At 54.5% G+C, this 26,554-nt stretch overlaps 2 protein-coding genes across 2 annotated transcripts; one reads left to right on the top strand and one right to left on the bottom strand.

Annotated features, from left to right (window-relative positions):
* Positions 1 to 215: 215 nt before the first annotated feature.
* On the bottom strand, positions 216 to 11,933 carry ATPAF2 (ATP synthase mitochondrial F1 complex assembly factor 2). The gene is made up of 8 exons (XM_027517022.1): positions 11,639 to 11,933; positions 6,335 to 6,379; positions 5,943 to 6,088; positions 5,137 to 5,234; positions 3,720 to 3,800; positions 1,909 to 2,021; positions 1,414 to 1,529; positions 216 to 693 (listed from the first exon to the last, which is right to left on the bottom strand). Exons 1-8 carry the CDS (start codon positions 11,769 to 11,771, stop codon positions 556 to 558), a joined length of 870 nt encoding a protein of 289 aa, XP_027372823.1. The 5' UTR covers positions 11,772 to 11,933; the 3' UTR covers positions 216 to 555.
* Positions 11,895 to 26,423, top strand: GID4 (GID complex subunit 4 homolog). Its single transcript, XM_027517021.1, is given in 8 exon segments — positions 11,895 to 12,165; positions 12,167 to 12,253; positions 12,255 to 12,555; positions 16,967 to 17,026; positions 20,688 to 20,795; positions 20,871 to 20,972; positions 21,627 to 21,757; positions 23,687 to 26,423. Coding segments are annotated over 8 exon segments (1,110 nt in total). The 5' UTR covers positions 11,895 to 11,908; the 3' UTR covers positions 23,751 to 26,423.
* Positions 26,424 to 26,554: the final 131 nt, after the last annotated feature.

Here is a 26,554-nt window from a genome sequence, read left to right as displayed (position 1 = left end):
GCTGGGGAGGCAGCGCCCAGAGGGGAGGCGGGTGAGCAAGGCTGGGTGGCTCTGGAGCCTTTGTGCCCGAATTTTGCAGACTCCTCCCGCTCCCTCATCTGGGCCCAGGCACCCGAGACCCCCCTGCGTCAGGGCCCTGCAGTGGCTCCTTGAACAGGATGTGTGTGCGTCAGGTGACCTTGCCCAGGCTTTTAACCCAGAAACAACAAAGACTGTTTTCTGTTTTCAAAAGTAAATCACTTTGCTAAAACAGTAGGAACAAACAGAAACAGACAGCTTCACTTTAAAAGTTTGATTAAAAACCAGGGGAAAAAAAAGTTTGAGGGCCACTAAGACCTCCGAGACAAGAAAGTCCTGCTGGGCAGTGAGTGGACACTGGTCAGCAGGGTGGCCTCCGGGACCCAGACAAGATAGTAGGAACAAGACAAGTGGCAGCTCCTCTCACTTGCAGGCGGAGAAATGTTCGGTATAACCAGTCGCTGGTACTCGCGCGCTGGCTCAGCCCACGCTGGCCTCCGCTGGCCACAGCATCTCCATCTCAGGCTGAGGCTGGTGTCACCCCTGCAGCAGCTTGTGCTTGACAGCCGTGCTCTCGGAGCAGAGATGCACGAAGAGGGTGCCGGCGGCCGTGCGTGCCCGCAGCTCCTGCAGCTCGTAGTCGTGGGCCCACTCAATGTTGCCCCACTTCTGGATCTGTGGAGAGGACGGGACAGGCTGCAGGGTGACTGCCAGAGCCACAACCACCCACGGCTGCGGAGAGGAGGCATGCAGGGGAGCGGCAGGTGAGAATGGAGGCCTGGCCTGCCCACCCTGACACTTGGGATCTGCCTGCATTCTGGGTGTCCAGAATATCTGAAGAGCGTTTTATACTCAAGAGAACTGTGTGTTGGGGAGAAAGTGAAGTTCAGAGAACGACGGCCCCGCTTGGGTCCTGCAGCCAAGGACAGAGCCCAGACCAGAAGGCAGGCTTCCTGCTCCTGCTGCCCGCCCCTGCCCCCACCCAGCCGGCTCTGACACCATAGTCGCCGGCTCTCTCGTGACACAAACCAGCTTCTCCCCCTGGCATTTTTCCAAGCAGATAACTAGACCAACTTGGGAAAAACTGTCATTACAAAAGGCTTTTCATCATGCTAGGAGTCAATTTGTAATAGCAATTAACCTTCTGAGGCTGGAGAAGTAACAAAGGAACTGCAGAGAACACGGTGATTCTGAGTTAAAAAAATACCAACGGCAGAGCAGCCAAGCCTTGTTCATTCTGAGCCACTACATCAGACATGGACTCGAAGCAGCCTCGGTGACCACAGTGTGCCAGTCTCGTGTCCAGGCTTAGCCTCCGTGAGCACACAGGTGGCCCCAGGGCATCTGGGGGCCACCCTGAGCCTCCACCGCAGTGGGGCCCCACCTCCGCCTCACCTGGTACTCCTCCTCCAGGCGCGACAGCAGGACAGCCTGCTCCACCGTCAGGCGCAGGTCCGTCAGGCCCAAGGTCAGCACCAGGGACTTGAGCTGGGTCACCACAAACTCAATCCCTATGGGGACACAGCCAGGTTGGCCCAAGGGTCCTGCTATGTGCAGGGAGCCACCAGGTGGGGTGCCAGCCCCTCCACCTTCTCAGGAGCCTCTGCTCTCCTCAGGAGTCCCTCCTCTGCCCCTGCCTGGGTAGGCACCAGACCCGGCTCTGCCCGTCAGAGCGAGCACTCCACCCCTGTGACTATAGCTGGGACAGGAGGACTGGAATGGAGGCTCCTGAAGAGGAGACAGCCACGTCCTCCTGGGAGGGGTGAGCCTGCCAGTCCATGAACCAGGTGACAGCGTCTTCCCCGCCAACCCAGTGCTCTGGCGATCCTGGGCTCTGCACACCATGCCCATCATGCCCACCCTCCATGGCCCACAGGAAACACCACGCACCCTGCAGGGCCCACATGTTGTAAGAGGCCAGGTGGCTGACCAGCACCTCCCGAGTCCGGGCGGGGATGCTGGGCCCCGTGATGCTGGTGGAAGAGCCGATCTCCACGCCGTATCTAGAAGAAAGAGGCCCCGCGTGAGTCTGTCCAGCTGCACAGCCCTGCTTCCGGCCAGAAGCAAAGCCCCAGCCTGCCCAGCACACACAGGCCCCACTGGGGGTTCTGGGAGCCACTGCCGTCAGGCCTCCTGACCTATAACCTTCTGCCCCTTAGGAGCAGAGGACAGATCAATTATGCATGAAGCTAGGGCTGGCAAGTCAGGAAGCAGGGGCCACAGGCAGCTCCTGAAACTCGAACTCATTGGCATGAAGGTCCATCAGAGCTGTGGGCTGCCTGCTTTTCAGAAGGAAGTCTTCACGTGTGAATCATAAAAGGCTTCTTTCAAATACTGTTTTCCTTACAACGGTATTTGCATATATCCTGTGGTTTAGTCACTAAGTCATGTCTGATTCTTGTAACCCCACAGACTGTACCCTGACAGATTTCTCTGTCCATGTCCATGGGATTCTCCAGGCAAGAACACTGGAATGGGTTGCCATTTCCTCCTCCGGTGGATCTTCCCCACCCAGGGATCGAACCTGGGTCTCTTGCACTGTAGGCAGATCCTTTACCGACTAAGCCACAATCCTGTATCAGTCAATCACTTTTTCACATGTTTATTAATAAGCCTCCATCACACACACAAGGCACTGTCCCAGAGGACATGAGCTGGCTTCAAAAACAAAACTTTCAAGAACAATCACAGCTATGTAAAATGCAGGAAAAACATAATGAAATGAAAGCAATTTTTGTAATTTTCTTTCGTATATCACTGATCTTTCTCATTGGTTTAGAAACACTCTTCCTGAAGCTTCTCATAGTACAAATGAAACACAGGAAGGGGCCACATTTTCCTGTTATCTATTAATATTATGGGTGAGAAATCTTAACTGCCACCAAAAGCGGACAACTTCGTACCACAGCAAAAACCTGCAGGCAGCGAGCTCATGTCTCACGTCACTGAACTCCCCAGTGAAACAGCATCGCATCCTCACGGTTCTCTCGTGGCGTCCAGTTGTCAGGTTTTACCTGATCCTTCAGTGCACTGGCTCCACCTCTTACTACAAAACCAGAGGATGCCAACACATCATGGGTGCAGAAAATGTGTACAGATGAAAAATGCTACGTCCAAACCACTCTAAGTGTGCAAGCTTACAGAATACCAAGGTCGGAGAGCCCAGGCTAGGAGCCCTTCCCAACAACCCTGGGATGAAATAAACCTGACCTAACCCCGCTCACATCACTGGTCTGTCTACTCTGCACAAGTGTCTTCCTGGGAAGGAAGCCACTGGGCCTCACCAGTCCCTGGACTGGCCCTCCACAAGGCCCTGCCCAGACTGTCCTCCATGTGTGTCCATGTCACACACCTGGCTCTGTGACTCAGCTGCAGAGCAACTGTGACATCGAGCAGGGTGGGAGTGGCCAGTGGAGGCACCACTGTGTGCCCAGCAGTGTGCAGCACTCCGTGTACTCCTCATGACACCCAGGGAGGCAGGGGTCACGAGCCCCACACACAGAAAGGGAAGCTCAGAGGAATCAGGTCACCAGCCCAAAGTCGCACAGCCAATGGGGCAGAAGCACTCAGCTGCAACCACCCCCAAGGGGGCCTGTACTGTCCAAGTCCTCTGGTGCCCCGAACTCAGAATGTCGACCAGCTCAGGGCCCTGGCTGTCCAGTGTGGCCCAGACCCCAGCTGCCGGGTGTGGGGCATCTCACCTTTTCTCGGCCCAGCTGATGACTGGGTCCCACTCATTCCTCTGCAGCTCCACCAGCGTCTCTGGTTCTTCCACCCTGTAGCTAATTCAGTGCAAAAGTGTCTCCATTAATAAACAAGTACAATTCTCTTGTCCAGTGACAGATACAGAAACGTGAAAGGCAACAGCAGAAAACCTCTCCACCACCACCCCTCCACCCCTGCCTTCCCCCTATATTAGCAAGGCTCTCTAAGAGTGGCCCAGGGCTCATCCAGGACCTGCTGGAAACCCACACCATCACAGGGCAGAGACCAGGAGCCTGCAGCTTCATAAGCCCTCCAAGGGTTCCCTGGACCCTTGACTTTGAGTCCCACTGTCCCAAACGTCCCTGGTTATTGACCAGTCAGGGCCCACAGAGCTGCCCAGTGCTGCTCGTTACACTACACTGTCCTGACTCGCACCCCTGGTCCTAGGATTCTGTGCCAGCTCATCACTGCATCCTGCAGTCCCCTCCTCTCCCAAGAGGCGGCAAGACCCAGCTGCCTGTACACCCCTTGTGAGCCTGCCTCCCTCCCAATTACAGATGCGGCTGCTGGTGGCCCTGCCTGATGCCACCTCAGGCCAGGCCACTGTTCTGACCAAGAGACAGAGCTAGGGTCAGCTGAGTTCAAGGGTGCCGGGGACAGGAACCCAACGGGTGAGCTCAGGGAGGCCAGGCTGGTGTGAGAGAGTGGCAGAGAGGCAGTGGGGGTGCAGAGGGATGGAGGGGGTGCTGCCCAATGGGGAGGAGTGGCCCTAGGGCAGAGGGAGGCTCCCATGGCTCTACTCTCTGAGCTGGGATGCTCCCAAGAAGACCCCCTCCCTGAGCTGGACTGGAAGGGCACCCTCCCTGTCATCAAACTGTCCCCAACACAGATGGCATAGACATTCCAACAGCAGCACCATGGCCTCTGCAGGGGCCCGCTCTGCCCCTCGCCCCGGAGCAGACTTCAAGTGCCACCTGGGTGGTAACCCCAGAGCATATGGGGGGCTCAATTGTTCCTTCCGCATCCAGTCAACACCCTAAGAACCTGGCTGCGAAAACAGCCAAGGAGGAGACCAGCTTCTGGATGCCAAGGACCATCTGCAGCCCAGCTGAGGAGTGATGACCATGCCTGTGAGAACATGCTAATGGTCAGAAGTGACCCCTGGGCCGTGGAGCCTGCGACAGCCACAGAGGCTAACAGCCCCTGCGTCCCAGGCCAGGGGGCAGCTGCCGGGCTATGGGAGGGCTGGTCCTGACACTGGTGCATCCGGCACGTCCTCTGTCCCGTGGTCTGCAGAGCAGTAGAGTACTGAGGAATCAGAGGGTCCACTGCCTCCTCCACGGAGACCACTCTGAGCAAAAGGCCCGAGGGACCTGCTGGGGCCCTGGGAAAGGCCGCCCACACATCCATTACCAGACGGTGTCGGTGTCCAAGAACTTCACGGCCGCCCGGATGAGCTGGTCCTTGTCCCGCTGGGTGGGGTTGTCCAGAGATGTGTTGCACAGTGTGGTCTGGATCAAAGGCACAGAGAGAAAGCCCATCAGCATCCTGAGGGCCTTGCCCAGGCCCTAGGAGGAATGAACTCCCTCAAGGTCTCAGGCTCTGTACCACCAGGCCCTGTGCTATTTTCCAGGAGATGCTACCACTATGACAGCAGTGATGTCTCAGAGCCATGGACACCCAGGCCCAGGGAGACCAGAGTCAGGAGACATGAATGAACTGCTGGATCCGGGCAAGTTGCTCATCACCCAGTTCCCTGAGGCTCAGACGGCAGGGGACAGAGCTGCCAGGCCAGGACAGCTTCTCTGGATTCTCCCTGTGGACTGCAGAGCCACTCTAAGGCTCCGTCTGCAGCCGTCACCCCTGCTCCCCCACAGTCCAGGGGAGGCTGGCTCACAGGCCTGAGGCCGAGGAGCCTGCCTGGGGCCTGGGTCCACGTGCCAGGAAACATGGACTCTCCACACATTGTCTCTTCCTGACCTAGACCACCACAGAGCACAAGAGCCAACCAAACAAAGCGTGGCTACTGCAGTGGAAAAGTGGCCAGGGAAGGACTTGTGTTCCAAGACTCTGGAAGAACCAGGCCCTGGGCTGGGGGTGGGGTGGGCTGTCTGCAGGGGGCCTCCCAGAGCCTTACTGGAATCAGGACAGGACCCCTACTTCTTCCCAGGGCCCCAGGAAGCCTGTGGTGGCCACAGGGGCAAGCTGTGACCTGTTACCAGGTGCATGGTGTACATCTTGATGGTGTCCTGCTGGGAGTCCCACTCAGTGGCCACAGCAATGGCCAGGGCCTCGCTGGGGACAGTGAAGAGCTTGCCTTGGGGTGTCCTCAGCTTCCTGTGGTCCAGGTTGATCTCGAAGCCACCTTGAAAGATCAAACGGAAACCTCTCAGGTTGATAGGCAGAGTGGAGTGATCACCCCTATATTTAGCTACTTGATTTGATGCAAGATGCCCCAAGTCCCTTCGTGGGGAATGGCTTATAGAAACATACCCAACAAGAGCACTGGGACAAGCTCACCAAAGAGCTGGCTGGAGGTGAAAAGTGTCCCTCACCTCCCATTCACAGAAATAAACAAAAACAAGAGGCAGAGAAAATTCCAGACACTCACCTTCACCCTGTGAGATGCTGACATTCTGATAGAACCTTTTCCTTTCTGTGGGAAAGATTTTTCAAAAAGTGCAGTTAAAGGAGGAGTGGAGGCGCTCATGACCTCACTGCTGACACTGACACTGACCACCCAGACTTCCATGGCAGCGCCCAGTCTCCTCGCTCCACATGGTCAATAGCTACTGGGTAAAGCAGGGAAGGAGGAGCCACAGCCCCACCAGCTCCCAAGGACAGTGGCCGTGTCATGAAGCTGCAGCTTGCCTGACTCCAAGACTTCTCCAACGCCCCTCCACCCCCCCAGCACAACACACTTGAATCTACAGATGGTGTGACCACCAACATGATGAAGTATTACGATGGCAAAATTTACCACCTTTGTCTGAAATCACAACAGTACTTCTCTCATACTTTTGACCCAAATAGGAAGTTCCCACTGCCCACTGCTTTATGTGCCAGCCTGGTCTCACTCAGACAGCAGGTAAGACCGAGTCCAGAGGCCCCTGCATCTGTTGGGAGACCTGGGTCAAGGCGTCCAGACTATGTCCAGCACGTTTTCCAGTGCCTGGTAGGGAAGCCAAGTCCAAGGCCATATCCGGCAGGAAGCAGAGGGCTGGGGTGGGGGGATCTGAAGACTCTGACCCATCTCTGGGGGAGATGGGCCCACCCACCAGCAGGAAGTGCCAGCAGAGCATTCTACACATGCCAATGGCTGGAGATGGGTCGAGAGACCTGGGGGTTGAGGGGCAGCTGGGGGTGGGGTGGGGGTGGCTGGAGGCAGAGATGGATGACAGAGCTTGAACCACACAAAGCTGCCGGGATAGCGAGGTCTCCCTTGAGGGGGTCTTCGTCCTCTGCCCACCTCCTCTGCCCTAGCCAGGCCACTTCTGCACCTGATCAGAGATGTCAGCCAGTGGGCTCAGGGCTCTGCTGGGGGAAGGAACAAACTTGCTGAGGACCAGCCCCCTCCCAGGGCAGGACTCAAAAGCCACCCTGCTCATGAGGTACGTCCTGTCTCATGGGACGACGGACACTAATCTAGGCGAACAATAAAGCAACCGTGGACGCCAGAGGACCAGACAAGCTGCAAACATGCACCGGGAAGGCTCGTCTCGTCTGGGCTAGAGGAAGACCTCCTCACAGCCAGATGGCACCCAAGAGCCGCAGGAGAGTGGGCAGGCCCACCTGCACTGGTGGCTTTCCAGGGCATGGGGGTGGGGAGTTTCCAGGAGAAGGAACCGTTCACAGGAAGGTGCTGGGCCTCAGAGAGCAGGTTTCAGAGCTAGGAAGGTGGTGGGCAGGGTGAGCCTGCAGTCACAGGGCAGAGGATGGCTGGAGAGGCCCAGATCTGGGGAGGACCCTGGCAGGTCACCGCAAGGAGGGCTGACAGAGTAGGGAGTCACATTAGGGGTTCACACAGGCGCGGAGAACAGGATCTGGAAAACTCAATTGGTGGAATCCACACTCCCCAATTTCAAAAGACAGAGGTTTTCTGCCGGGACCCTCCCAGGTCCAGGGTCTCATGAGACAAGTCATGAGACCAGGAGCCCGTGAAGCACCCACATGTTCAGTGATGAGGTGAGCTGACAGCAATGGAAACCCCATCGTTGGAGATGGGAGAGACAGGCTAGTCATACTGAACCCTTATTTTGAGCACAATCACTCCCTTTACAGAATATCTGTTTCTATGACAAAACCACACGTGGTACCTTTTAAATGGCAATTTTAAGGACTATGCAGATACAAAGAAATGCGAATGTGGAGAAGCACTGAATTTTAAAAGCTGGGCAACAGAAAACTGGATGTATAGGCAGAGAACGCTAACAAGCGGCTGTGAAGAGAGCACAAGTGGAAATTGACGTCCATGGGGCCCCTTTTCCCTGCAAGGTTGCTCCAATCCATATAAAGAAACAGGCGATTTTCTGTGTCACCTCCCCCGACACTCCTTGTCCTGTCCCAGGCTCCCTGGGCTAACTAGTGCTCTTTTCATCAGCCTCAATCTCTGGGCAGGCCTTTGCTCGGGACAGAACTGCAACCCCCACAATGCACCGCGAGCGGAGGCCGTGCCTCCTCCGAGCGGCGTGACAGCGGTCTCTTTCTAAACAGCGCCACCTGGCGGGCCTTACGCCTCACAGCTAGATTTTGACTGCCCACAATTCTGGGGCGGCTCTGGACTAACTGGGAGGGCCAAGTATATAAAAAACCCTCTCAACTCAATAATCAACAGACAAGTAACCCAACTTAGAAATGGTCAAAGCATCTGAATGGACACTTCTCCAAAGAAAATGCACAAGTGTCCAAAATGCACCTAAAAAGATGTTTTTTGACATCATTCATCCTCAGTTCAGTTGCTCAGTCGTGTCCGACTCTTTGTGACCCCATGAATCACAGCACGCCAGGCCTCCCTGTCCATCACCAACTCCCAAAGTTCACTCAAACTCACGTCCATCGACTCGGTGATGCCATCCAGCCATCTCATCCTCTGTCGTCCCCTTCTCCTCCTGCCCACAATCCCTTCCAGCATCAGAGTCTTTTCCAATGAGTCAACTCTTCACATGAGGTGGCCAAAGTACTGGAGTTTCAGCTTTAGCATCATTCCTTCCAAAGAACACCCAGGACTGATCTCCTTTAGAATGGACTGGTTGGATCTCCTTGCAGTCCAAGGGACTCTCAAGAGTCTTCTCCAACATCACAGTTCAAAAGCATCAATTCTTCGGCGCTCAGCTTTCTTCACAGTCCAACTCTCACATCCATACATGACTACTGGAAAAACCATAGCCTTGACTAGACGGACCTTTGTTGGCAAAGTAACGTCTCTGCTTTTAAATATGCTATCTAGGTTGGTCATAACTTTTATTCCAAGGTCATTCATCCTCAGGGAAATTCAAATGACAGTCCTTCACACCAGCTAGGAAGGCCATAGTCAGACAGACAGATGTCGGTAAGGGGGCAGAGAAACTGGGACCCTCACACACTGCTGGGGAAATGTAAAATGGCGCGACCACCTTGGAAAGTGGGGTGGCCAATCCTCAGAAAGTTAGTTAGCTACCATTTGATCCAGCAAGTCTACTCTTGCATGAGTGCTAAGTTGCTTTAGTTGTGTCCAACTCTTTGTGACCCTGTGGACTGCAGTCCACCAGGCTTTTCTGTCCATGGGATTCTCTAGCCAAGAATACTGGAGTGGGTTGCCATTCCCTTCTCCAGGGGATCTTCCTGACCCACAGATCGAAGCCGGGTCTCCTGCCTTGCAGGTGAATTCTTTAACACTGAGCCACTGGGGATGTCCTGTCTATTTTTAGGTTACTTCCTATGAGAAACGAAAATACATTCTCACACAAAAACCTGTATTCAAATGTTTACAAAGGCATTCAGAATAGTCAAATGATGAAAACCACCCAAATGTTCATCAATGAATGACTGGGTAAATAAGACACGGTGTGTCCCCAAAACTGAATATTACCAGTTATGAAAAAGAATGAAGTACCGACACGTGCTAACCCTAGGACGAACCTTGAATATACGCTAAATGGAGAAATGCCAGTCAAAAAAGACCACATTCCATTTATATGAAATGTCCAAAATAGGGAAATCTATAGATACAGATCTTTGGTGGCTCAGAGGTTAAAGTGTCTGCCTGCAATGCGGGAGACCCCGGTTCAATCCCTGGGTTGGGAAGATCCCCTGGAGAAGGAAATGGCAACCCACTCCAGTACTCTTGCCTGGAGAATCCCATGGAGGGAGGAGCCTGGTAGGCTACCATCCACAGGGTCACAAAGAGTCAGACACGACTAAGCGACTTCACTTCATAGATACAGAGAATGAAGTAGTGGTTGTCTAGGGCTGGAGGGATGGGGCGGGGGCGGGGTACTCAGAGTGGCAGCTAAAGGGTACAGGGATCCTTTGGGGTCATAAGAAGTTTCTAGAACTGATGGCAGCAGAACTCTGAGTATACTGTGTTTAATCGCTCAGTATGTCCGACTGCAACCCCATGGACTGTAACCCGCCAGGCTCCTCTGTCCATGGGGATTCTCCAGGCAAGAATACTGGAGTGGGTAGCCATGCCTTCCTCCAGGGGATCTTCCCAACCCAGGGATTGAACCCAGGTCTCCCGCAACGAGGGCGGATTCTTTACCACCTGAGCCACTAGGGACCATTAAACTGTACACGGTAAGTGAGTGAATTCTAAGTGCATCATCTCAGTAAAGCTGTTTAAAAATTCTTCAGGGCAAATGTATCTACCACAGCAATTACTATAAACGGGCCAGATGACTAAACACTTTTCCCCCAAACCGCTCTAGCATCCACAGCACGGTTGGCAAACATTTTCTGTAAAAAGCCAAAGTGTTTTAAGCTTTGCAGGCCATCCGGTGTCTGGCACAACCAGCCAACTCTGCACCGTAATGAAAACAGCCTTAGGTGTGTGTCAGTGAATGAGGGGGGCTGGGTTCCAGGAAAACTATTTACAAAAACAGGTGGCAGGCTGGCCTCCCTATCTATAGCATCTCCCTCAACCCAGCACAAGCTGTCTCTTTAGATGAGGCAGACACTGAGAAGCTAAACCACTTGTGCAGACAACAGACAACTTGTAAGCAGAGACTCCCAGCTTGGACTTCACCGGTGTACTTCTCAGCTGGACAGGCAGGCTCTCTGAAGACCTTTCTTCTCTATGCAGCTGATGGCTGGGACAGCTGGTAGGGGGCTGGAGGCCACACGGGCGTCCTCGGAACAGCTCCAACACCACAGTGACCTTTTCCTTACCCCCAACTTCAGCACAGTACTAATTGGCTGGAAAGAAAGCGTTACTGTCTTCACTCACTTAAAGTCAGTCCCACTCTTATCCCAAAATCTCTCCCTAGGAGTAACGAAAGATCCGCTACAGAAAGCCTCATCCGAGTCGGAAATGCAGGAAGAAGGCACGGGGTGTCAACTCCTTAGAAGAGGTGGCAGGTATTCTGGGAGGGCAGCAGGAGGCAGGGCCAGGACAGCTGCGGAGCAAGCGGCCGGGATGGATGACTTAAAGCCGGTCGCGGGGACACAGAAAGCAGCCTAGCAGACTGGCCTTTGCCCCGCAAACCTCTCAGAGTCTGCTTTGCGCCTCTGGCGCAATCCCGACCCAGAAGTCGAATTTCCCCGCCTGAAAACAAGGATGACCTCTGCTTCCCCAATGAAAGAGAGAAAAACCGCACCTGCCAAAGGAAACGACGCGAGTGTGCCCTGGAGCGATCCCTGCCCTCGCGGGGAACTTCCCTCCCGACGTGTGACGCTGCAAGGCCGACCCCTCAGCCTGCTCCGCCCTGGCCTCCCTCACCTGCCGGGGGCACGTAGGCCCGGATGGGGGTAGGGAGCTTTGGCCCCAGCCCCTCGGAGGCGGTGAGGCCACTTCGGGGCAGGTTCAGGAGGCGACGCCCCACGTCCCGCAGCCGAAGGCAGCGCCTCCACATCGCGCGGGGGCCTCAGAGAATGACCGCTGGAGACCAGAGCGCGGGGAACACGGAGCGGAGGGACCACACGCCGCGTGCTCAGACTCCACAAACCTCCTCACCGGTCGCCGGCACCCTCACTATCTCTGGGCGCCGCCATGTTGCGCACGACACTTGTAGCGCGCCGTCGCCGCGCGCCTCAGCGCACGCCGCAGCCAATCAGCATCACAAACGCCCCGGCCCAGCCCCCGCGCCGCTCCTCGGGAAAAAGACTACAAGTCCCAGAGGGCCTCGGCGCCGCCACGTGCTGTCCCCGCCCGCCAATGGGCGGAAGCGCCGAGCCAGCCTGCTCCCGCCCCCCAGCGCGCCCGAGCCAATCGGAAGGGGCGTGTGTGCGAGGGCAGGCGGGGAGGGGGTTCGCTCAGAACCCGGAGGCCCTGCTCGCAGGTCCCGGGGCCCCGGTGGTGGCCGGAGCGCTCGGTCCGCTTGCGGCCGGCGGGTGGACCCCTCCCGCCCTGCGCGCGCGCCGGCCTCCCCTCCGTCTGCCCTCCTCGGCTTCCGCGCGGCGGCGGCGGTTCCTCCCCTTCCCCCAGCCCTGGCTCCGGGGGACCCCGCGATGCCGGTCCGCACCGAGTGTCCCCCGCCGGCCGGTGCCTCGGCCGCCTCCGCCGCCTCGCTCATCCCGCCACCGCCTATCAACACGCAGCAGCCCGGCGTGGCCACCAGCCTGCTCTACAGCGGCTCCAAGTTCCGCGGCCACCAGAAGAGCAAGGGGAACTCGTACGACGTGGAGGTAGTGCTGCAGGTGAGCCAGCGGCCCGGCCTCTCGAGACGTCCACGGACCGGGCCGCGCCGCCGCCCCCTCGGGCCCTCGGCCACGGACGGGCCAGCTGCCTGGGCCTGCCGGGGGCCCTCCGGCGCGCCCCAACCCTGCGGGCCCCAGCCGGGGACCGGCCGCCTCAGATCCGGCCCTGCTTCCCCGTGGCCTGTCGCCCCAGCAACAGTCCTTTTTCCAGTCCCTCTCGGACCCCGTCCGGGAAACTCTCCAGGGATTCCCTCTGACTCTGGACTCTTCCAGGCCCGAGACGTGCCTGCTGCCTCCCACGTTTTCCTCGGTCCCATGAAGCCCAGGCCCTGGGGCCCGCCTCCTCCTCCGGGGGTTTCCTCCTCGGCAGAGCTTCATCCGTCTCTTCCCTCCATCAGCCCCGGAACCTGAGGGCCCCCATCCTACCCCGATTCCTGCCCCATTAGCCTGGGCACTCACATCCTAAGTGGGCTCCTCACAGTCTGTTAGAAGCTGATCTCCTAGCCCCCCAACCCATGGTCTCTTCCTGGCTCAGACTCCTGACACTCCCTACTCCCCACCCTCTAGCCACTTCCAGTCCACTCCTTTTCTCTCCATCTGTCTGCCCAGACCTTCCCATCTCCCTGTTCTCCTTCCTGGCTCTAGGGGACCCTCTTACTGTATTTTTAACTTTGATCCACATGTCAGGGCTTCCTCCTTAGTCTCTCATACTCATGCTAGGAAATGTAACTCACCCACTTTTATTTCTCATATGGTATTTCCTCCTCCCATCTGACCTGGATTTCTGAGAACCTGCTGCCAGCTCCTAATGGCTTTGGAACTTTAGCTTTACCTGTCCCAGCTCCTTCCTGCACTTCACTCCTCTCACGCAGATGGGAGCACACTTGACATTTCCTCCTGGCCCATGGAGATCGGCTGTGGTTAATCCTCTTTCTGCTCTGCCTTCCTGGAAAACTGTTCCTCCTGTCTATCTGCCCAGGCCTGCATCAGGACCCACTTCCTCCTCCCTTCGCCCCTTTGTCTTCAGTCTGATACCTCATCTCCTAAGCTGTGCCTAAAAGCCCCTCCAAGCACTATCCCCTCAAAGGTCTTGCAGAAGCTTTGATGTTCTGTGTGAGGACAGAATGTAGGATGTAGATGTAGAATGTAGGTCCTGTGTGAGGACAGAATTTTTCTCCTGCCCTTTGCTCTTTACTGATTTTAAATCTCAAACAGCCTCTCTTCTCCCACCTTTTGTCTCCACCAACTGCCGATCATTCACCTGCCTCTTTTTATCTTACTGCTTTGTTGGAGCAAATTGTTTACTTTAGATCAAGAGAACTCCATCTCTGTTAATTGTGTCTCTGGTCTACAAACTGAAATTTCTAATATAAGCTATGATATTTATTGTAATTGAAAAGATGGGCATTACCTGGTGGTCTCATGGTTAGGATTTGGCGCTTTCACTACTGTGGCCCAGGTCCAGTCCTTACTCGGGGAACTGAGATCCTGCGAGCTGTGAGACAAGGCCAGGGAAAGAAAAGGGTCGTGGCTGAGTTATTTCAGCTCTCACCATTAGATGACCACTGTGGCAATCTCCCTTCTCTTCTGCTCCAAATGTGAGAATTGAGTAGGAAGATTTGCAGCTCATCATACAATTCTAGAAGTGAGATGCCTGGTGTGGGTCATGTTTGGGATGATCTTGAGTTGGGCCCCTTGTTGAGTTTGATGGTGTCTAATGGGGTTGGGGACCAGTGGCGGGGCAGCCTGGTATCACAGACAAGTCTTGGTTCCTGCGGCAGCTCCCCTCCCTGTCCTCAGCATGTTGTTTCTGAATTCCTGCTGGTGCCAATTCCCTTGTGAACCGGTGGGAGTAGGGGTTGGGTTGGTGCATGACTAGCAGGTCCCAGGGTGGCCAGAGCAACCTGGGCAGTGGCTGGAGGCCACTTGGAGTTGGCCATCTCCTGGCGGGGGTGGTGGTTACACCCAGGAATGCCACCTTGCACCTGGATGGGTGAGTGTCTTACTGTCACAGAGACAGTCTGGCCTGTGAGTTGCCCAATCAGCTGGTTTTTCAGCCACAACTGGGTTCTTGGGCTCTGTTGTCTTAGAAACTTCTGACTTCTGTAACTCCACCTCTTTCCTGCTTTCTTTGTTTTTCATAGGTGCTTTATTGAGGTATGATTCACCTGTCACACAAGTCACACATGTAAGGTATACAATTCAGTAGTTTTTAGTGTGGTCCCAAAGCTGTGTAACTGCCATTGCAGTCTAATTTTAGAACATCTTCATTATCCCCAGAAAGAATCCTTAGCTGCCACACCCCTCCAACACTATTCAGTTGCTAAGTCATATTCGACTCTCTGTGAGCTCATGGACTGCAGCACGCCAGGCTCCTCTGTCTTTCACTAACTTCCGGAGGTTGCTCAAACTCATTTCCATTGAGTCAGTGATGTTATCTAACCATCTCATCCTCTGCCGCCCCTTTCTTCTCCTGCCCTCAATCTTTCGCAGCATCAGGGTCTTTTCCAGTGAGTCGGCTCTTCGCATCAGGTGGCCAAAGTACTGGAGCTTCAGCTTTAGCATCTGTCCTTCCAATGAAGAGTCAGAGTTGATTTCCTTTAGGATTGACTGATTTGATCTCCATGCAGTCCAAGGACTCCACCCCTAGGCAACCCCTAATTTTTCTTCCCCTAAGATTTGCTTATTGTGGGCTTTTCACACAAAGGGAATCATACAGTAACTTTCTGTGTCCAGCTTGTCGCACGGAGCACCGTGTATTGAGGTTCGTCCACATCACAGCAGGAGCCAGTGCTCCCTCCCTCTGTGCTGTTGTGTCATCGTCCCCTAGTGGCTCTGCAGCATTCTGTTCCTTTGTTGATGCATAGATGGCTGTTTGTGGGTGTTTGCACTCTGGGGCTGTCATGAACACACCACTGTGCACATACACGCGCGAGTTGTTATGTGTACATTGTCCGCGTTTCTCCTGGGTGTCTCCCTACCAGTGGAATACTGGGTTGTGTGGTGACTGTTTAACATTTGGGGGGCTGCCAGGCTGATTTCCAAAGTGGCTGCACCATTTTCCATCTCCACCAGCAGTGTCAGAGGCTCCAGTTTCTCCACGTCCCTGTCACACTTGTCACGGCCCCTCTTTGATTATAGCCATCCCAGTGGGGGTGAGGTGGCATCTCTTGTGGTTCTGATTGAATTTCTCTGATGACTAACGATGGGCCTCTCTTCATGTGCTTCTGGAGTGGTTTCTTTTCCCCTAAAATTGCAATTTCAAGAGTTCCTCAAATCTTTGTAAGGTTCTGACCTGGTGGTGGTGTTTTTTTTTTAAATGTTACTCTGACTACTCTCTTTCTCTTCTGCCATCCAGGAAGCCAAGAGTGAAGTGAGGGCCAGGTCACTGTAGGAGGAATATTAGGGAGAGCAGCGGTTAGACACAGGTGTGCTTCGAGCACCTTCTTGCTGAGCCTTCGCCTTGTTCTCTCTCACTGAGATGCTGGCTGGTTGCTGGGTCGACACTCCCTTGGTTCAAAAAGATCAATTTGAGCAGAGAGGGAGAGACACATGGTTGGATGGAGGCCAAACTGAAATTCTGATTCTCAAGCATGTGATAATCCATCCAAAATGTTAGCCAATTTAGTTGAGTTTTTAATCTTATTAGCGAGTATCCTTGCCACCTGATACCCTTTCTGGCAGCTGTGAAACCCAAATTGTATTGAATTTGGTGAGAATCACACCCTTGAAACAAGGCTTCAGGTTCAAGCCGTGGGTCCTTGAACACAGCTCCCTTGCTGACCCCTGTAAGTTCAGGTTGGCTGCTCCATTTTGTCAGATGCCCACGTCAGCAGGTGAGGATGTTTGCAGAGCTGCGGTGGTTTTCAGGTGCGGACCTTTATCCACTGCAGCAGACGATGGGACCGCTCCAGCTTTGTGAAGCCGCGTGCTTCATGCTGGCCAAGCTCGCTGCAGCTTTGAAGCACCACTTTGGTGTTTGACTGAAGGTGCATTGGAAGGTATAGGGTCCTCAGATCTGAGAATTGCAACAAACGTTTCTAGTTTTTTTTCTTTTTTTAATATGTATCTATTTATGTGGCTACACCTGGTCTTCCTTGCTGGCATGCAGATATTTAGTTGCAGCATGTGGGATCTAGTTCCCTGATCAGGGATTGAACCTGGGCTCCCTGCATGTGGAGCGTGGAGCCTTGGTTGCTGGACCACCAGGGGAGTCCCCCTAGTTTCTTAACACGAGGCCTCACTCAGCATTAAACACTCAGCTTGCTGCTGGACCGGGGAGACCCAGCTGTACCAGCTTCCAGGCTCCCTTCTCCCCGGCCTCCAAGGGGCCTCTGCATGCTGGACATGCTTCCGCTGTCCCCGATGGACCCTGCGTTTATGACACGGCTGTGTTGTCCTGTCTTTTCAGCACGTGGACACGGGGAACTCCTACCTTTGCGGGTATCTGAAGATCAAAGGCCTTACTGAGGTAAGTGCTCTTCCCGCAGGCGGGGGCCTGGTGGGGACAGCACGTTGGGACCCCAGGTGTGAAGGGCCAGCGAGCTCGACTCTGCAAGCCTGACTCAGGAGCCCCATACCTTGAGTGCAGTTATTGTCAGGGAGCGGGAGCAGGCAGTGTGGACGTGTGCATTCACAGACGTTAAAGTTTATCAGCAGATCACCATGTGACCAACACTACTGATTTTACTTTGATCCTTTTTGAGGAAAACAAAAATATAATCAGAGCATCGCTGCCGCCATCATGGTCAGTTTCACTTTCTGGAATGAGCAGCACCCCTCCAAGACCGTGGCCCTGGAGGTTCCTCCTGCAGAAGGAGCTGTTCCCTCCCTCAAGGCCAGCTTTTCAACCTTCAGAACTCAGGAATGTCACAGGCGAGAGAGAGCACCCTCTGTGTTCCCACTGGCGAGCAGGAGCGGGGCCTGGCCACGCTGCTCAGAGTAGTGAGGGTCTGGCAGACACCCTCGCCTCCTCCTGCCCACAGCCTTCACCTGTTTGTGTCAGCTGGCTTACCCGTGAGGAGGTGAGGGCTCCAGGTGCCCGCTTCAGGTCCCAAGGGGACGCGGCATCAGTGAGCGGGCAGCTCGGAACTGCTGAGCCCCAGGCTGGGCCCCCACAGTCGGGAAGCACTGCTTTTCGTCTCCCTGTCCCCCTGGTTCTCCTGCTTTTCTATCAGATGGCTGAGAGACTCCTGAGAATTTGATTGTTGAGACAGATCTCTGGAAACATATCAGGTCAAGTCGGGGCAGCAAGTGACAGCATGAGGAAGGATTCTCACCTGGGTCTGTGCTGGAGAAGACCCAGCAACAGAACACTCTCAACTCGGAGGCGGCCACACGTGTGTGTTGAGTGCAGAGCAAAAATGTTGAACTTCGTTAGGAAACCAGCAGAGTCTGTAGTGTGGAATGGGGACCTGATTCCAAATGGTCACAGCGAGCTGCACACAGATGGTGGGCAGGACTAAAAACCCACAGACGGAAAGGCTGCGGATGGCCCTGTGGGGGCAGGTGGCCCGAATGCAGGGTAGCGCCCCAGGCCACCCAACAGCCGAGTTCCCAAGGTGGGGGGTGTCGCTGCCAGCTCTTCCCACTCGGAGCCACCTTCATCAGAGGGGGCTGTGCTTCCTAAGGGTCTGTCATCCTGCCCGAGTCTTCCAAGTCTTTGAATTCACCTTGTTTTAAACTCTTTTTAACTGAAATATAGTTCCCATAGCACAGAGTTCACCCATTTAAGATGTACAGCCTGAGACTTCCCTAGGAATCCAGTGGTTAGGACACCATGCTTCCACTGCTGGGGCTTGGATTCCATCCCTGATCAGGGAACTGAGATCCCACGTGCCACACGGTGTGGCAAAATTTTTGTTTGCTTTTCCATTTATAGTTCTGGAAATAGCAGATATCTGACTTATTTTAACATGACTAATCAGCCATGGTCTTTCTCATGTGTATGGAAATAGGAAAACTAACTATATGATTGGAGATGACTGGCCTCCTACCTGCCTTGAGTCACAAACACACAGTTTGGGAAGTTTGGTTTGCCTTGTGGAAACTGAATCCCAGAATTGTGAAGAATGGGTGTCAAGTGATACTCTTTGCAGTCCCAGCCAGCCACCCGTAGGGAGAGGGGCATCTTTGGGGAGCCCAACATAGGTGGCTGGGAGCCCAGCGGGAGGGTGTCAGCCCCACCACACACTCCCCGGACAATGCTGGGCACTCTGAGGCTGTGCTGGGTTTACTTGGAACACAGGTGGTCATGCCACCAGACCCAGAGACTGCCTTACTGGTCAATCAGACTTTGATCTTCCAGAAGGTGGGTCTTCACGGAAAGCTGGACTCACCTCCAGGCAGGTGGGCCTGGAGCCAGCGAGGGGAGGACGGCCCAGCGCAGTGGGCCCGCACCTGGGGATGCTAGCCATGCCCGCCCTCCCTTTGTGACCCCCTCCCCCTGGCTGTAGTCAGAGCTGGAATGTCCTTGCTTGCCCTGTGAGGGGTTTTATCTTTGGGATTCCTTCTGTTCCTTCATTCATTCATTAGATACTTATTTTATTTAATTCTCAGAGTTTGTGGGTACCTAGTGGTCACCCTGATAGACTGCCTGGAACATTTTAGAGAGAGGTCGGTGTAGAATCACCTGTTAGGAAAACTCGTGACTTGAACATAAGCTTGTTCTTTGTTATTATACTTGATCATTCATCCTTCTCTCTCTTTATGGACATCTTGATAAAATACGAAGATTCAAAACTCAGGAAGTCAGTATACTGTATAGCCGTTAATTTAACGTCTCAAGTCAGCTGCCAGCTTACAAAGCATTTTTTCCCTTAGCAGGTCTTTCTCAAATGGATTGCTATAATTTGGTTTATACCTTTAAAAATCAGGTTTTCGCTTAGGCAGTTTTGGTCTCTGTAATTTTTCTGCTCTGTCTGTGTCAGTATGTGTTTGAGGAATGCGGCGCCACCGTTGGGGCGAAGGTTTCAGTTTTAGGGGGATGGCAGATCTGCAGTGCTTCAAGTTCACTGCTACAAGAGCAGGCTGCCTTGGCATGTGCAGAAAAGTGGTCATGGCCTTCCTGGAAGCCCCAGGCCAGCGAGGCCGCAGTACCCTCTGGGGGCGCCGAGCCACCTGGGAGGCAAGCCGGGAGAAGTGGCATTTAAACCGGTAGAAATGTTTAATGCTGAGCGAGAGGGGCTGACGTGGGGTTTGAGGAAGAGAGCAGGTCCTCCATGGTCTCAGGACCTCAGGATGGTGATCTGTGCTCTGCTGGGTGGGGGTCATCACAGCACCCCCAGGAATTACCCGGGCTGGCAGGCAGCGCTGAGGGGCTGCCTGGTGACACTGAGGGGTTGCCTGGTGGGTGGGTTTTTACAAATGCAGAGAAATGGTAAACTTTTTACAGTGGTTACTTGTTCTTCAATTAACTTTTCCCAAATCTTTTGTGCCTTTGTATGAGCAGAGGGACAAACAGCAGGGTTGTTGGGAGTATTAACATTTCAGGCACCCAGTCAGGATGACCACTCGTTTGCTTTTCTGGTGGTTATGGTTTCCCGGGGCAGACGTGGTCATCAGTGTTTCCCGTCATGTAAGTTGTCTTAGCTCACATGATAGAATTAATTACACGAGTGCCTCTCACGTCAGGGTTATTCTACAGCCCCTTCCCTGCCCCTCGAACCTAAAGAGCTGGCACACCAGGGATAGACTGAGCCAGTCTGAGAAGCGATGACCAGGCTGAGGCATGAAGACGGGGCTGTGATTTCGTAGCCTCTCTGGGTGTTTTCCTTAGAAAGTAAAACCTATCAAGTTACCATCTGCTCTGTATGCTAGAATATTCAGAAGTAACTTGTCCAAGTTCTTTTCTGAGCCATCAACACATCACAAGCGCGCCAAAGAAGGGTCCTCTGCTTCTGGCAGAGTCCCCAGAATCCAGGAGACATCCCACCCCCACCCTGGGCCCCTCAAGTCAGGCTCCCTCCTCGGCCGTGGGTGTTGCTGCACCTGCCTCTGGTGGGTGGTTGCCCAGCAGTGTGGTCCTCTTTTCAAAGTTCTGGGGAGAAATTAAAGTGAACTTGGTTTGTTGTTTTGTGTAAAGTTAGAACTCCTGTTGGACATCTTGTTTGATATTTGTGTTTTTGCCACAGGAGTACCCGACCCTCACGACCTTCTTTGAAGGAGAGATAATCAGCAGGAAGCACCCTTTCTTAACCCGCAAGTGGGACGCTGACGAGGACGTGGACCGGAAGCACTGGGTGAGTGCCTCGGCCCCGCCCCCAGGCCTGCGTTCCCACCCAGCCCTCATCCTTTGCTCTGCTTTTGGCTTTCAGGGCAAGTTTCTGGCTTTTTATCAGTATGCAAAATCATTTAACTCAGACGACTTTGATTACGAAGAGCTGAAGAGTGGGGACTATGTCTTCATGAGGTGGAAGGTAAGGGGGCCCGGCCTCACCCTCTCTGCTCTGTGACCCCTCCCCGTGCTCTGTGACCCTTCTCCCTCTGGCTTCATCTTCCACCCTGCAGGCTGGGTCATCCTGAGGGTCCCATGGACTTGGGAGACTCCTCTTCTTAGCCCCTAAGTGAAGTGACCTCCCCGGCCACCCTCTCGCCCAGGCTGTGGGCCATCACAGCGCCCCTGGTCCCTCCAGCTCAGGGAATGGGGGTGGGTTTCCCTTCTAGCTCCTGAAGAGTCTGTCGGGTGGGCTCCCTCTGGTACTTCCTGAGCTAGAGCCACGGGTACCAAGCTCAGGAGGTGAGTTAGTGCCAACCCCAGGCCCCCAGCCTGTGGGAAAAAGCTGTTTTATTTTGAAATCTCGCCAGTGTTTCTACAGACCGAAGCCTGGAGCATCCTCCTTCCCAGGCTCTGTGCTGAGAACCGGGGCCGGGGCTCGGCCCAGACCTGAGTCCCAACCCACAGCCTGCTCCCAGCTCTGACCCTAGAAACCTTGAGATGTGGGTCCGTGCTTGGTCTAGAACACACAGGTGGCACATGGTTCATGGTCACGCAGTGAGGCTGAGAGCCAGCTGCAAGGGGCAGGGAGGCCTGGGGGCCGGAGCCTTGACACTGACCCTCTGTGCGCATGCAGGAGCAGTTCCTAGTCCCGGACCACACGATCAAGGACATCAGTGGTGCTTCCTTTGCCGGCTTCTACTACATCTGCTTCCAGAAGTCAGCGGCCTCCATAGAGGGCTACTACTACCACAGGAGCTCAGAGTGGTAAGGACTGAGAGCTTGGCCACAGTTCCCAAAGTGCTCACACGGGGGCTTGTTTGCCTCCCCAGAGTGGTGTAAATGGGTGCAAAGGTGAAGTTCTGGGTACAGGGATTCACTGCTGAATGCTTTCAAGCAGCCCTATTTTCAGCTACGTTTATCTCAGGCTTGTGGGTCCTGTCTTCATTCCTCCCAGACTCGGTAGTTAGAGTGTGAGATCCCATGTGAACTCTGCTGTCAGTAGCCTTTCTGATTTTGTGCTCACCTTCCTGCTAGAAGTCTGTTGGTAGCCAGGGCCCGTGGGCCTTATGGGCCTGCCTTCTGCCAAGGTGACAGCCACGTGCTCCTGGGTGTGGCCTTTGCCGCAGTTCTGGGGCCTCTCATGACTTTTTGAGCTTCTGTAGGTGCCCTGTCCACCTGAAGGGTGGCTGTGCCCTCAAACACCTGATTTCTTCTGCATGTTGAAGCTCTTTATTTCCTGTTAAGTCTTGCATGCTTTAGAGGTTCATGAAGGACGCTGCCCAGGGCTGACCAGCAGTGGCCAAGGGCCCAGGGGTTCCGTGCTACCCTGGCTTCTCTGAGAACAGACATTGTTGGGATTTCAACACCTGTTCAGTTTTCAAATGAGTGTTTAAAACTTTTGGTCTTCTTTTAAAATCACCAGCTTTATTGAGAAGCAGCTCACGTGCCATCTGATCCTCTCATTGAAAGTGTAGAGTCCAGGGGGCCTTCGTGTCAGCACGGTTTTATCACCCGATTTCAGAATGTTTCCACTGGCAGAGAGGAAACCCTGTCCACCTAGGAGCCGTCACCCAGCTCCCCGCCCCCACCAGCTGCAGGCACCACTAATCCGCTTTGAGTATAGGTTTGCCTGTTCTGAGCACTTCACGAATGTGGGCCCGTGCACTGTTTGCCCTCTGGGTCTTGTCATTGTGTTTTGAAGACCCCATATTGCATGTTGAGTGCGTGTCAGTCCTTCGTCTTTATTGCTGAGCAATTTCCTGTCGTGGATGGGGGCCACATTATCTTCATCTGTTCATCAGTGGATGGATGGATCTGTGGCTCATCACCACCTTCTGGCTGCTGTGGACGTGGGTGTGCCCAAGCCTGTCTGGGTCCTGCTTTCAGTTCCTCAGGGCACGCGGCTGGGGCAGGTTGCTGGGTCATGGGTGAGTCTGCGGTCACTTCTTAGGGAACCGTTTCCCATGGCCGTTGTAGCTTCCCGCTCCCGCCAGGGATGCACACGGTTCTGCTTCTCTTGCGTCTCCACATGCCCCCAGCACTCAGATGTCTTCATGATGCCGGCCGGCCCACCGGGAGGGGAGGGCTCTGCTCTGACGGCTAACATGACGGCCTTCCTTGAGGTGTTTGGGGGAGAGATGAGCCACTTTTCCTGTGCTGCACCTCACTCCTCTGTGGACAAGTGAGGGAGCTGACACCCACACCATCCATGCAGGGTGTCCCCAAGTGGGAGCTGTCCCTGCCTGTTTCTCCATCCCCTGTTTGACTCCTGAGAGCATCCATCACGGGGTCATACTCCCCGCAGAGCCCCTGATGCTCTGGAGTCTCACAGCCATGTCCAGGGAGGAGGAACATGGAGTCGCTGAGGTAGGGGGTGTGGCTGTGATGTCATCATTCCAAGCCCTCCAGATTCTGGGCAGATCAGCACGTGCCCGGGTCCCCTGGGAGCTCTGAGGGGCGCACGACTTCAGAGGGAAGCAGGGTGGTGGTGCAGGCAGAGGACCTGGTCTGCATCCTCCCCCAGAGGGCCAGCCTCTCCTTGCCTAACAGGCTGTCGCTGGTTCACCTCCCCTGAGGAAGCTGAGATAAGCTTGCATTTCATCTGGGCATGGGGTCTCCTGGCACCCGCGGAGTAGGTTCCACACCCTGTGTGGTTTTCAGGGTGCTCTAACACCTCTGCCTCTCCTCCCACAGGTATCAGTCGCTAAATCTCACTCACGTTCCAGAACACAGCGCCCCCATCTACGAATTCCGGTGACAGCGGCTCGGAACAGTAACCAAACAAACTGAACTTGGCAAAAAAGAACTTTGCCAGGAAAACCGTGTACCTGCCAGAACCGGGAGAACGTGTGTTCCTGTTTCTTCACGAGCAGACTTGCATCGAAAGCATGAATGTCAGCCCGCAGCATCCGAGGAGTGGCCAGCCCGCAGGGCAGGTGGAGGGCGACCTCGGCTCCTCCTCCCTCCCTGTGAGGTTTGGTCGTGAGCTGTTTTTAGGCTGCCGTCAATGCACTTTTCCTTCCTGCACAGCTAACTTCTGTATCCCTGAGATGCACAGCCCTTGCTCCACCCCTGCCTCCAGCTGCATAGGTCAGCCCCAGCCCACCCTGGGCCACGGTGCTCAGTGGTCCCCACCCAGGGCCCCCGCCCCCGGCTGCTTAGTCGGGTAAGTCAAGAGAAGGCAGAGCCCAGCTCCCACGTGCCCCTGGAGTTCGTGCGGGGCGCAGGCCAAGTGCTCAGCGAGGGCGATTGAGCCAAGCTAGCCTGTGGCCAGTGGGTCCCTTGGGCCTGCCGTTGGGACCACAGGGTTTGAGGCTTCCAGGTCCCTGGCAGGAACAGACTCCAGTCCTGCCCACTCAGCACGTTTGCTCCAAACTTTTGAACTTGAGGGCAATACTAAACTTTAAAAAAAGAAAAGTTTTTTTATTACAAAATTATTTTTATGGTTCCTTTAGCAAGGACCCTATGGCAAATGCACAATTATTCAGAATTACATTTTATCGTTTTCACATTGAAAACAGCAAATGTTGACTTAGTAATTTTTATATCTATATGTAAATGTATATTTAATCAGCCAGCAGTTTGAAACTGGTCACCTGGTGAGACGTTCTGCAGCATTGCATCCATTCTAGTGCTAAACGTGAGGACCATTCTGGGGGGCCAGTTTAGCACTTGTTCCTCCTCCTTTCGCTACTCAGAACAGCAGCACTTCCCAGCGACCTCTCCCATCAGGCAGAAGGGGCCGCTGCAGCCCTCGACCCGCAGCTCAGCGGTGTCGGGGCATAGGAGGGGCTGAGCTTGAACACGCTCAAGTAACCCGAGGCTCATGTGCCAAAGTGTGTGTGTGTGTGTGCACACAGGCGTGCGCGGCTGTTTTGTTTTGTTTAAACGTTTAGAGAGCTTCATGTGGCATCCGCTACAGCCCCCATATGCGGCAAGGCCTGGGTGGGTTTGGTGACTTCTGGTGATTTATAGACTCATTCGAAACCCGGGAGGGAAAGCTTTAACTGAGAGGTGGTGTTGCCATAACCCACAGGAGCGGAACTGGCGTGAGGGACAGGTCCAGGGCGGAGGGAGAAGACAAAGCCCTCCGGTCTATGTGAGCGGTGAGGCGGGTCTCTTAGTCTCAGAATCCTTTATTGAAGTACGTGCTGTATGTTGCTGAGATTGCATGTCAGGAGAAGCCTTAAGGAGAAGTGCTGGGAAGGTGGCTGCAGCAGAAGGATGGCTCACGTCCGTCTCAAGAGATGAGTCAGAAACATCCTCTTGATTTTAGAGCCGGCTGGCAGCACAGGAGCCGGGTGGCACAGGCTCCCTTTCCCTGCCCTCAAGTTCTCAGTGAGTAACCAGCGCCTGCATTTTGCCGGCTCCTTGAAGGGTTCAGGTACCCCTGGGGGTGAGGCGCCCCGCCCCCCGCCGCCTCCCAGAGCTGGTCGGAGCCCATGTGTGTGGCTGTGAGTGGGCAGCCAGTGGGCTGGACAGGGTGTCGGCATGTTGCTGCTTGGCGGCCCAGGTGGGCAGGGCTCTGCTGTGGGCTGACTTCCTTGCTGAGCCAGGGGTCAAATGCAGTGGTGTTTGGGGATGAAGATGTGGTACGTTTGCCAGCTCTTTGGGACACACCTGTGATGAAGGTTGGTTCTCGTAAAATCCCAACTCCCAGGGGTGCAGAAGCAGGGGTTTCCATATCCCCCGAGGAACCCCCAGACCCTCCACCCTGACTTAGGTCCTGGGGGAGCTTGGACCGTCAACCCCAGCTGTGGTCACTCCCGAACCTCCTCAGTAATCCACGCACCTCTGGTTCTACGTGCAATGCTTTTGGTGGACACTCTTGTTCATCACTGAGAAACCAGGGCAGATGCAGGCTCCCCACCACCTCCCGTCCCCACTCAGGACCCAGCTCCTGCTCCTCTGCTCCGCTCTGCACGCCCAGCCCCCCTCTGCCCGGAGCCCCCCCTCCCACCCATCGCCCTCTCCAGCTCCACATGTCTCACGTGTGGACGGACGGACTGCGTGGTGCCGCCCGCGCAGCGCTGGTTCCATGGGTGACGTGCACAGCAGACTCCAGGGGGCAGAGGGGCTTTTCAATGTCTTTTGCTTTCAGAAACAGGGAATTTATATTCTAAGGCCTTGAAATGATATTGTTTTTCCTCATAAAATAGTCAGATAAGCTAATTTTTAAAAAAGAAATGCCATTGAGTATGTGCATTGTGGTTTAAAATTACTAACGAGTTCTGGGAAAGAAAAGTAATATTTGATTTTGGATCTTACATGTTTTTAAAAATTAGATTTGAATGGGCAGAAGGATGAGTATTTTGTTTCTTTGGGGAGGATATGTGGAAAGGGTGTGAGAGTTTGGGATGGGAGAAGTATTTTGCAGAGCTATCAATGTCCAAATAATTTTTAAAAAGTAATAAAGGTATTTAAGCTTCAAGTCTGCCCTATTTCTAAATCAAGACAGTTCTGGTGGATTTTCAACCTTCCAGTTCAGGAAAGTGCAGGTTCCATCTCTGGTCAAGAACCAAGATCCCACACGCCTCGGAACAACTAAGCCTAGGTGCCACA

Source organism: Bos indicus x Bos taurus, chromosome 19 (genome assembly GCF_003369695.1).
Source record: "Bos indicus x Bos taurus breed Angus x Brahman F1 hybrid chromosome 19, Bos_hybrid_MaternalHap_v2.0, whole genome shotgun sequence".
Classification (NCBI taxonomy): Eukaryota; Metazoa; Chordata; class Mammalia; order Artiodactyla; family Bovidae; genus Bos; species Bos indicus x Bos taurus.
The sequence above is the reverse complement of the archived record's forward strand: the minus strand, read 5'-3'. Positions and strand labels throughout refer to the sequence as shown.

Coding starts and splice junctions, on each gene's coding strand:
- ATPAF2 (XM_027517022.1), bottom strand. CDS start 11,771: ATGTGGAGGCGCTGCCTTCGGCTGCGGGACGTGGGGCGTCGCCTCCTG. Junction 5,235..5,942: donor AGATGTACACCATGCACCTG/GTAACAGGTCAC, acceptor CCTTTGATCCAG/ACCACACTGTGCAACACATC. Junction 3,801..5,136: donor TTGGACACCGACACCGTCTG/GTAATGGATGTG, acceptor GCACTGAATTAG/CTACAGGGTGGAAGAACCAG.